Genomic DNA, 11,286 nt, shown 5'->3' with positions numbered 1-11,286 from the left:
AGCGGACTCACTCTGAAGTACGCGCGGGATGAAGGTCTGGAGAGCATGACCAGAGCGGCGTCAGGGATCCCCAATCTCCCCGCTCGTGATCAGGAAGTCGACCCTGGACCCGCAGACATGTCGGCGACCGGGGAACTCGCATGCACAGAGCTGGATTGTAGCAGGCCCGCGAGGAGGGCCACGGGCAGATGGCAAAGAGCTTCCAGTAGAGATGTTGGTAGAGGACCGGAGAGGCGGAAAGATCTCGGAGGAGTAAAAGAGCTGACGTGTATAGCCCGAATGCGAGGAAGGCGTGCATAAGCTCCCACGCCGCTACGCACTACATGACTCTGCAGGGCTGGGGGCAGAAGACCGATGAAGTGAAGACACTTCAATCCCACAACCTCTAGCAGTGGATGCAGAGACACATGGTCACTGCAGAATCCCGAATCATCATCGGAGTTGTCCCGGAAAATCGGGCGGACCATGTGTTACCGTTAACAACACCACAGACATGGAGGACAGTGATGATAAAGCCATCAAAATCCGAAGGGAGAGCACGGAAGTCAAATCAGCCAGCCCTGGTGCAGTTCTCCGAAGGATTCGTGGGAGAGGTAAACCACGTATGGCAGCGAAAGATGGATGAAAGGGGGAGAGTGCCTGCAACCCGCTGACAGCCAGATTTGACTCATTAACGGCGAGTAGGAGAGCGAGTCAGCAGCCAAGCTCCACCAGCAATGCGGGGGGGGTACTTGACTAAGAGGACACAATCGTAACGTAACGAGACGCACTCCTACCGACACACAAACCGTAACCTCTTCGGGGAGGAACAGAGGAGGCTCGATCGCAGGGGGACAGCTGGCGAAGGGGGACCCTGCGGCACTCCCTCAGCTGACGGCGTAGGTATTGAGCCTGAACACTCGGGGAGAAGCGTACAGCAAATGGGTCGGCAGCGGGCTGCAGAGTACCGCGAGATACCCGTGAAAAACGCTCTGACCCAGGAGGAGGGCGAACTACAACCACTACCCTAATTCCGAAAGGTCCGGCAGATACAAGTTATCAAACATAGTGCGGCCCGGGACGGTTAATGTGCTGAAGACCACACATTAAGCAGCTAATAGCGGATGCCTGTGCAATGATTTGTGGCTGAACTATGGGAGCAATAATTCGCGGAGGAAAGACGCGCTCAGAGAGAGGAAGAATCCGCGCAACGACCCGCCAGAAGGTGAAAGTCGGGAAGAAATCCACAGCGGTAATCCAGTCAATCCGTCCATGCCGGGATTTATTGTGGGACATGCACGGAGGAGATCCGAAATCGGCCAGATAAAACCTCACCGTCCAGGTGCTTGCGAAAAGCCGTCCAAGACCTGAAGGTTAAGGATGTAGGATCGGGGAAAGAAAAGGCGCGTAGAAGGCAGGCTCGACATCGCCGTCGTGAGGGGGCCGTCTAGACAGGGAGCAGGTAAGTTTTTTGGCTCTTATTCTCCAGGCGTAGAGAATGCGATGAAGCGGTACATCTCCCAAGGAGCGGATGCGGAATGACAAAAGTCCCCGGCGTGTCCCGGAGGATGAATTCCGCGTCATCGACGTGCAGATGGATGATAACAGGGCTGCGCAGACGTTTCCAGTCCACACTCGTCAGCTGCTCATAGGATCCTCGGTGGTGCCGGGTGTGTCAGGCAGAGGGCGCGATTCCAGATCCAACAATAGGCGCAGGAAAAAGGCGGGCGCTCAAAAGGCGACCGAACTTGGGAGAAAACCCGATCTTCAGAAACTTTATTAAGTGCAATAGGTCGGCCTTCGCCCAGAAGAGAGGCTGTAGGTGCAGATGGTGATCGAAGGTGAGAGGAGAGGGCCTGTAAAGGTGAAAACGTAGATAGATAATGCGGTACCACGGGGTGGACGACGATGGCCTCCACCGGAGAAGTGAGAAACCCTGTCGGTGGTGGTGGCCAAGTCCACAGGCGTGGCGTTCGAGCAATTTCTCGGAGAGTCGGGGCGGCATGTCGGTCCGAGGGATCGTTCTCAGGTGGTATTAAAAATCCCCTCGCAGGACACGCAACCAGAGGATCCAGGGAGGAGAGGCGGACGCTGCTGAAAAAATGTACCCTCTCCCGGCCGATGTCGGGCTAGCATTGACGAGATTAACAAGCCCTCCATGCGGACCGGAGGTAGCAGCGGTACAGCCAGGACCCAGACAGGCGTAGTCGGGGGAGAACAAGGTCCACTAACCCTCATTTTTGCAGTAAGATCAACCCCGGTTCAACCGACAGGTGCGAAGAGAGAGATAAGAGTGGCTCAACTAATAGTAGAAGCTTCAGGATCCAAACTTGCGTCGCCCTCTCTATAAGTAGTCGCACGAGAACATGGCAGACTGAGAGGATCTCTGCAAGAAAAGGAGATTGAAGAGATCGTGAGACCGGATCCCTCGGGCAGTTCAGGCCGCACCTGATTCTATGGAGACCATACAGCCCGCGGTGCACAGTCAAGTTGGAGAGATTCGGCGCTGTCATGGAAGCGCAGGCCTCGGCGCGATGACTCCTGCCTGCTACACATACGACACTGTGAGCGGTTCTCGTCAATGCGCGCGGCAGCGTCTCAAGTCCGTATACCGGTGACAAAGAGTTAATAAAAAGGGACCGCTCTAGTTAGGGCGTCTGCACGTCGCGCCCATTCCCGCCCGGCTTCTCTGCCGGAGTACCAATTCCTGCAATTGTTGCCTACATCTCGCCGAGGGGACGCATCGGACTGATGGAGAATCCCGGCAATGCCTGTAGCGTCAGTGATGGAGTATTTCGGTCTCGAGTCGATGAGAACATCGGGACAACGCACAGCGTGAATCGGTCTACAGAGCGCGAGGAGGCTGGCCGGCGTCTCCAGCCTTGGGCAGTCGAGAACATGACTCGATGCCGTTCGTCGAGTGAGGAGAGCAGTGCTCTATAGGCGATGTGGACGGCCACGAGTACGTTGCTATTCGGTGCCTGCAACCCGCGGAGCGAATGGGAGAGAAGAAACAAGCAGAGGATAATGAGGATGTCTGGAAATAGAACACAAACTAATAGGGCCTAACGCCCAGCTCCCCAGTCAACAGCTCAGACGGAGCGGGAGAAATACAGCCCTGGATTCGGAAGGGGAAAAAGGCAGCAAGTCTGCGGAGGCCCTACATCACTGTGGCGGGTACCCGCGGGGAAGAGAGCGGAAGGAACGAGGCTAAGAAGGCTAGGGACGGTTGGATCTACGAGAGGAGGAAAGGAGAGGCGCGACCGGAGAGGCGCGTAAGAACGGCCACCTCGTCAAGTAGGACGGAGGGTACCTTTTGGTCCATATCGTTCTGCGGATTACTGTACGAGACGATAGGCAGGCCGGTAGCTAGTCCTCAAGTTGGGGCACCGCCGACCTCCCCGATGGCAGTACTGGACGAGTAACCTATTACGTGCAATCTCAGCGTGGTTACGGGTTGATCAGTGAAACTCGCAGAGGTACTGAGGTGGACCATAGACATATAAGAGGTATGTGCTGGAAATGCCCCCTGGGGGAATGGCGACGCGGAGTAGCCTGGGCCTTTTGACTCACTTGCTCGATACAGAATAGAGGCGTTAGAGAAGAGCACCACGTGCACCGGCGCTCCGACGGCAGTGTGGCCAGAAAAGGTTAGCAAAAGGAGCGGTCACGGGAAAAGGACTAAGGCGTGAGCGGGGAGGCGGGGGGAGAAAAGATGGTAAGAGATACACCTCTTAGCCAGACACCACCCTCCAGAGGTGTCTTGTGACGTAAAGTCCCGCAGTTCCCGGTGAATACGAGACGGAGAACGAGAAAACGTGGGCAGTTTTCAGAGGAGAGAGTAAGCCGTAGAGAGCATACACTGGCGACGACCAGAGAAGCAGGGTGCCTTTAGACGAGTTAAGTTGGGTGCTTCAATCGAAAAGGGCAAGCGCTGAGTCAGAGTAAGAGATGAGCCAGTTTTATCAATACCTGCAGTCCGCATGGCAAAGCAAACAGAGGCAGACCAATAAAGGTAAGGTCCCTCGAGGGGCCGGGCATAAGAGTCAATATCTTCAGAGGCAGGAACCAAACACTTACAGTCTTCCTCATTGGACACTCCGAATAGATAAGAACTACGAGGAATACTCGGCTCAGGAGCGCCGGGGCTTCCGACGGCTGACGTCAGGAGATAAGACTGTCGTGGTGCAAGTTCGGTGGACCTCCTGAATAAAGAGAAGAAAATTGACTGATAAAAGGAGCCTAGGCTCAAGCCTTAAGGACAAAAAAAAAACGACAACCACGCGAAACCAAAAGAGCAAATAGGCACAACCTCTAGCGCACACTACCCATCCCCCCACGCACAGCTCGTCAGGAGTAAAAACGATAAAATTTTGTGAGGCCTGTGTATAAAGAAAATAAAAGTAGACTGAAAACACAAGGGGGATCTATGTTAATATAGCAGGAAAAACCAATAAAAGGATAAAGCCGGGTGTTATCCAAAGTGCAAAGGAAGAAGCAGAAACCAGATCCCTTCCCGAAAACCAATTGCATTATCTCAACCGACTTATCCACTCCTCTTCATCACACGCAAGACTAAATAGGTGTGCAAATAAAGCGGACCCAACACCCGCCTAACCACCCCAGGGATGGGAGCGAGGGAGGAGGGAAAAGAACAGGAGAGGAAACCTCTACAACAAAAAGTTACGAAATAAAATCCCCCAATTATAGAAGGTTGTGTTTTTTTTTGTTGTTTGTCTGTTTACTTTGCTTGCCTTTGTATTGTGGGTGGTCTTTTCTCTTTCTTTATTGTTACGTTACTTTTGTTCTTTTGGGTGGGTTTGTTGTGATCATGTTTGTAGTGTTGTTTTTTTTTTGTTAATTGTTCTTGGTTGCTTCTATTGTGTTTTGTTTTCTGTTTGTTTTTGTGCCGACTGCGGTGTGGGATACTCGGCGTTAGATAGACCAATTCTCCAGTTTTATTATACGACCAGCCACGTCATCCCGTCCTCTTCCAGGAGCCGCTCTAACGAGCATCTCTCTGCCAAGAGATTATCCAGCACGACTTCTCCGAAATCGGAGCCATAGAGGAGGGTACCTCAAGAAGATCTCAGGGCAGAGGGTTTTAACGACCGTATTTTTTAAAGTGCCCAAGTCGTAAGGAGGTGCTATCGCCCATCCTAAGACTCCGCGCCTCCACCTTCTCTTAAAGAAGTTGAAAGTTCGCATTGGGGTGTCGTTTGGGGTCATAACGTAATAAGTGGGCACGGATCTGGTCCAAGGACACGCCGTGGGATACGCTAAGGCTGAGAGCTCGATTGAAAGGAGCGCGTCATTTCACTGTATCGAAGAGTTTACCCCTACTCGCCAGCAACCTATGCGACAAGGGGCGCTAAGCAAGGTACGACGGGGGTCACGTGTAGTATAGCGACTGTGTCACCGCAGTTGGTTGATAGAAGTAACAGGAGGCGAAGGAGTGAGTAGGGAGGAACACGGAGGAAAGGGGTAGTTAGATACTGGTTGAGACGTGACTATCTATTATTATTATTTTACAAGACACATAGAGGGAGGTTGCACAATCGAGGTCGCGACACATATGACGCTTTTGCTCTGGCATCTCTCGGCGTTGGTTTCAGCAGGCGCGAAAGGATGACTTAACATGGCAGTTAGTGATCGGCAGCAGGCTTTTCTCTCCTGTTCAGGCAACCATAGGTGTCTTCCCTTACGCTGGATGACCTGGCTTGTTCGCACGGGTATCTTAGCGCCCGAGGGCACAGGCTCGCCCGTAGGGAGGGGTATGAGCGCACGATAAAGCCGTCTATAAGGGAACGTGTCGACAAGACTTTGGACATCTTGATCAATTTCTGACACGTCCTGGCCATCGTACACCAACTCCCAAGGAGGAAGAATTCATTAGGGGAGGGCTGGTGTCACGTCTTAGCAAAAACTATGCGACGCTCGCCACCGAGAAGCTCCCGTTCCCCCACCCCCCCCCGGCCGACCACCCCCCACCCCCCCGGGGCGCCGGGCCGCCCCCCACAACATCAGCAGCGGTCCAGCAAAGACCCGCAAGAGAGCCGGTACTCGCGTCACTTCCGCCACGACCTCGTTCCCCGATCCGGTCTCAGCTCCTCGGTAACATGACCGCTTATGCACCTTTGTCACCATGAACGCCAAGCTCCGGCTTCGGCCCCCGCACATCGTAATCCGCCGCTACCGAGGGCCGCTCCACCGCACGATGTGCAGGGACAGGCATGGATCAAGTCACCCCACACGAGCAATTGCACTCCCCTGGCGAAAAGACCCTCTGGTTGTGCGGCGCCATGCCCAGTGTCACCACCACGCAACTCGATCCATTATTCGGTGACAACGACCATTCCTTCGCTGCTGAGGACTCCACGCACCACTGGGAATAGGGGTCCGTCGCACACAACGCCTTTCTGTCCGCTCATACTCCGAGCTGGTCAGCATGCATTATTATATATACACAGACTTAGAGCGATGCCACCCCCCTGCGCATCCGCCCCCCTTTCGCCCTGTCAGGCCCTTTGCTTCATAAATCAACTTACCTCGCGAGCATCGCAGGGCGAAGGCCGCATCTGCACGCCGCTGCTTGTGCGCGCGCGCGCATCACAGAGGTAGTGTCTGTAGTGCTCACGCGATCACAAATACCCACCGGCGATGCACTAAAAAAACAAGCCACTGGGCGATGGACCCCCGCGCTCATTCTCGCCCACCCCTGACTGTCAGGAAGGCGATCAGCCTCATGGGAGCTTTGTAATCGCCCACATCACACTGGACTCTGTGCCTCCGCCGTCCTCCGAGTCCATCCAAAAACTTTTCCTCTAGCGGCACCCCTAATGCAAGTCCTTTTCATGCCCAGCAAGTGGTCCGTTCGCCCAAGCGGCGGGGGGGGAGGGAAAAAGAAAGAGAAGAAAAAAAATAAACACCGAACGTATGCTCATGTGCTCGTTTTTCCAAGGCAGGTGGGCTTCCCCCCCCAGCCAAGACTCGATCCTCTTCCACACCCTGCAGCCCAACTCGGAATATGTTCGGCCAGTTCGTCCTTCCGCAGTCGTCTGCCGGTCGAGTTTATCCAGGGGCGAGACGCTACTCCCTCATGTCGCTTCTCCTGTCGAGCGAGGCCACCTTACTAATATCTCACCGCAAACCTTTCCCACCCGCTGGTGACCATTAAGTCCTGAGTGAGAGGTACGCAGATGACAGGCCGAGTAAATTTGCTCTAGCCTATCGCCACTTCCGCGCCAGGCCGGCCGACGCGTGGCCCGCAGCGAACTAGATTGCAACAACCCGTGCTGGACCATTCTCAGTGAGCCACAACGCCCCGTTCTAGCTGCCCTCCAGTTCGGAACCATATATTCTCAGACACACGGCCGGCGTACTTCTTCTACCATCCCGATCTCCCCAATCCCTCGCAAACCGCTGACGCCGTGTTACTCTGCTGGTCGTGAATGCCGCCAATATTAGCCTTGGCTGTTAGAGAAAAGCTGCAGGCGTCTATAAGCCTATCCGCCAAAGTGCAGGGGTCACAGTATTTTTCTCACAGATGGCAAGCCCTGGGGCACAGGAAAGCCTGCAACCAGATCGTACCCAGATACTGGCGAATGTGGAAGAATGGTCTCTCCTGCGGTGTCAGAACACAGCCATGTAACGACTACATTCCAGTTTCCCATCCTGAAGTTTTTGGAACACGTTGGCCGCTCAAAACAGCAGGGCCCTCGCGCGCTCGATCCTTGCGCGATGCACCATGGCTGCCAAATTTCGACGTTGCACGACTCCGGAGAAAGCGCCTACTCCGCTCTCTCACCGATGGCTCGAGGTCCCTAAGGCCCTGAAGGCCTGGTCCCACAGTCGCGTCCGCCCGACGCCCCTTCTCTGGACTCAATCTGATCTTCGCAGCTATGGCCCTCACTTCGAACCCCTGGCAGACCTGCTCTCATCCGTGTAATTCATCGTGGAAGGTGGCGTTCCCTATTGTGGCCCATCAGTACAACGGCAAAGGAAGAGGCGAGCTTCGGCGCCTCTCTGTAGGGACCCACCTCACACCGCTTATTCCACAAGGACAGTGCAAGACAGCGCGCTGCCTGCCTTCTTCCCAAGTGGGCCTCCGTCCTTTCCCCCTTAATCCAAGACATTTCCCTCCAGTCTTTATCCTAAACTCTACGCTCAGTCCAGAGCACGGGGCCTACACTCACGTCACTCGAATGTTGTAAAGCAGTGCGTATACCCCACGAGCGGCACCACCTGTCCGTAAGAGATAAACCCAACTATTTGTTGCGTGGCAGGACAGGAATGAAAGGGTCGAACACTGTCTTGTCTCAAACAATCTCGCCTGGATCACGGCGTGCATGGACGGTCCACGATTTATAGCTCCAGCCTCTCGCAGAAGTACGTGCAAACTTCCCAGAGCTCAGGCCTCACTACGAGTTTGCCTTCTCGCCGGTACACTACCACGCCGACATATGCGGTCACTACGGTCACTCGTGCACATCCTTCAACTGCCCTATGGCGCTGGTGCAACAGTTCAAGGGGAGATTGCCATAGCCTGGTGTTGGCTTTTGCAATTTCGGCAGTGCCCAAGCCGACCCCACCGCCAGTAAGGCTTGGGATTACCCTACTTATGGAAGGTATGAGCAAGCACTCGAAAGGAAAAGACGGGTTAACTCAACCTTGGAGGTTCTCGAGATATTGTGCATCATCATCCATTTCCCACACGCCTCGCTTTCCCACTGTCGAGTAGCCGGCAAGAAGAGACTGAGGAGCGGCCGGTCGGCAGTGGTATATATGCGGTGGCGCAAAGGCACCACGCCAGGGGGCACCTGCCGATCCGCCGGGTGTTGCTAGGGGAAAATTCTTCCGACAAACATGCACGCAGCGCGCGCACACCTACTTGGAATGGATATGAGCAACACATCTCGAAGAACAACAGTTACAAAGGTGAGTAACCGTCTTTACTTGCAGGTATGTAATATACCAAATAAAGTAGATGCTAAATGCAGTATATAAATGTCTATAATATGATTTTTATTTACGGTTTTCTCCTTTCAGGAGAATTAATGACAGTTGCTCGGTGGATGAGGGAGTTTATTGCAAACCATCCTGACTACAAGCAAGATAGTGTGATCACTGATGAAATGAATTACAGCCTGATTAGGAAATGCAACCAAATTGCACAAGGACAAGCAGAGTGCCCCGAATTACTTGGGGTAGAATTTAAGAAAATAAAACACAGTGAAAATACAACTAATTCTTTTTAATGAAATGCTTTAATACCTAGTAGAAAGTGTAAAAATTCTAGTGAAGAACAAGTTTCAATACTGTGTATCCAGTAGTTTCAGGTTGTGAAGACCAAAACAGATAGTACTGCACCTAACATGGGCCAGTTTGCCTAAATATTCATTTAAGGCTTCCTAAAATGGGCATATTCCTATTGTTAAGGTTCATACAGTGTACATGTAAATAGTAAAATATTTTTATGACTAACATCAGTGTATTTTAATAACATTGTACCTAAAGTTACTGTGAACCAGCTTGCAACTTTTTTATGCTTATTCTGGAAAAAAATTACTGTCCTGAACAACTTCATAAGTGTAATATAATGGTACTTTTATATTATATGCATTCCAGATATTGAATGTTCACTGTGATTTTTTTGTTCCCTGGAATGTACTAATCTACCTAATTTTTAAAGAAAATTTTGGGACCTGATTCACAGAACTTCCCTTTTCATCTTCCGTTGAATATATAAAACAGACATGTTCCCTGTTTGTTCATCTTTGCCCCAGTCCTTTGGCTACCACAACACCTGTATTTACTCATCAACCTCAGATCAGTAAAATCTGCTCAGTCTTCACTCAAATATGCAAAATGTGCTCATTTCCTGATGAGAAGAGCCTAAGGGATGGCCTGACAAGGCTCTTTTGGACAACCACACCACATGCACAAAAGCTTCAGAAATACATGCATCCTTTACTGTACATAATTTTACAATTCTGGTAAATTCTTGTGCTCTAATGATTCCAGAAATAGATTTTACCATGGGTGAAAGTCTTTCAATTTAAATGTGGAGAGAGAGTGAGAACTGGAATGTTAAAGGAATGCTTATGTGAGAGGTGAAACGGCTGAGAAGTCTGCTGTATTTTGTGCTGCTCTTTGGCTTTATTTTTTTTTCCAGTTGCTGCTGTTCCTAAATTCAATAGAGTGCAACACAAAAGCAAGATGAGAATGTATATAAATTCCTTTTCTAGCCTAAGGCTCTCCTCCACCCCTGATTTTACTAAATGTTTCCCTCGTCAACGCATTAACTTACTAATAACTATTACTGAGCACTGTAAGCACAGGTTAATCCCTGCATAAAATCAATCTAAAGATAAATCATGGAATGCGCTAATCCTTTTGTGAATTGGGAACCTGTAGTTTAGCGAGATTGTAAATAATTTAGAACTTGACCATTACAGCTGTATATAACCTAAATTTATGGGGACTTTTTAATTTAGTTTACTAAATGGCTTGTAAAAGTGACTTACAGTATGGTAGATTATGCAAAGTTTAATACAAGCATATATAAATATCTACGGTGTAATAATTTTAAAGGAACTAATGGAGAAATTGTAATGATGCTGCATCAGAAAAAGCTTTTATGTATCGGTATTAGAACTTGTGCTATTAATAGGTGTGCTTTAGAGAATGAAAGAATGCCTGTTTCTGCTTTTGGTGAACCTATTTTAATCAAGATGTAGAAGCCAGGTGATATGCATATTAGTTTGTGGAATAAGGAAATAAAAAATGAACTTTGCAGTATATAGTGGTTGTTTGGATGTATATAAAGAATATCCATACCTGAGTGGAAACATTTTCTTGCCACAAGTGCAGCAAATAACTTCTTTTCAGAAAATTCCCCATCGTTGTGATTGTTGTTTTTAGCAAATTAAGCAGCAGTGGAAGACTTCTAAGGAAAGCCAGAGTTCAGTAGGAAGAGGGGTGTGGTGATTTATGTGGCACTCCTCTCTTGAACTGACAATGAAGAAATACTCCAGCATGATACTACGTCACAGTGCTGTTGGAAATAATCTTTCAAGGCTTAAGACCAAATGTGGTTTAGATTCCATGGTACATCTTACATATAATTTTTTTTAAGCAAACCTCCCCGCCCCTCCCCCCGACACTGTCACATATGTACAACCGATATCTAACAGAGTGGTGGTGGTGGGCAGAGGAAAGCATTTTAAAGAGTTCTCAGCCCCAGTGCAGTCTCCTTTGGTTGAAGGTACACATCCACAATTGTTCAATTCGGTCCATGGCTTAGGA

The 11,286-nt window shown here is 50.6% G+C and overlaps 1 protein-coding gene across 3 annotated transcripts in view; it reads left to right on the top strand.

The window, feature by feature from the left end:
* Nucleotides 1–10,779, top strand: part of GCLC (glutamate-cysteine ligase catalytic subunit) — a 65,494-nt gene extending 54,715 nt beyond the window's left edge. For all 3 annotated transcript variants that reach the window (XM_032764005.2, XM_032764008.2, XM_032764007.2), the window contains one exon: nucleotides 9,028–10,779. In XM_032764005.2, coding sequence (XP_032619896.1) covers nucleotides 9,028–9,236 — 209 coding nt within the window. In that variant the 3' untranslated portion in view covers nucleotides 9,237–10,779. The remainder of the gene's footprint in view (nucleotides 1–9,027) is intronic.
* The last annotated feature ends 507 nt before the right edge of the window (nucleotides 10,780–11,286 follow it).

The sequence above is a fragment of the Chelonoidis abingdonii genome, chromosome 3, assembly GCF_003597395.2.
Source record: "Chelonoidis abingdonii isolate Lonesome George chromosome 3, CheloAbing_2.0, whole genome shotgun sequence".
Lineage (NCBI taxonomy): Eukaryota > Metazoa > Chordata > Testudines > Testudinidae > Chelonoidis > Chelonoidis abingdonii.
Note: the sequence above shows the minus strand (reverse complement) of the source record. Positions and strands in the feature narration are given on the sequence as shown.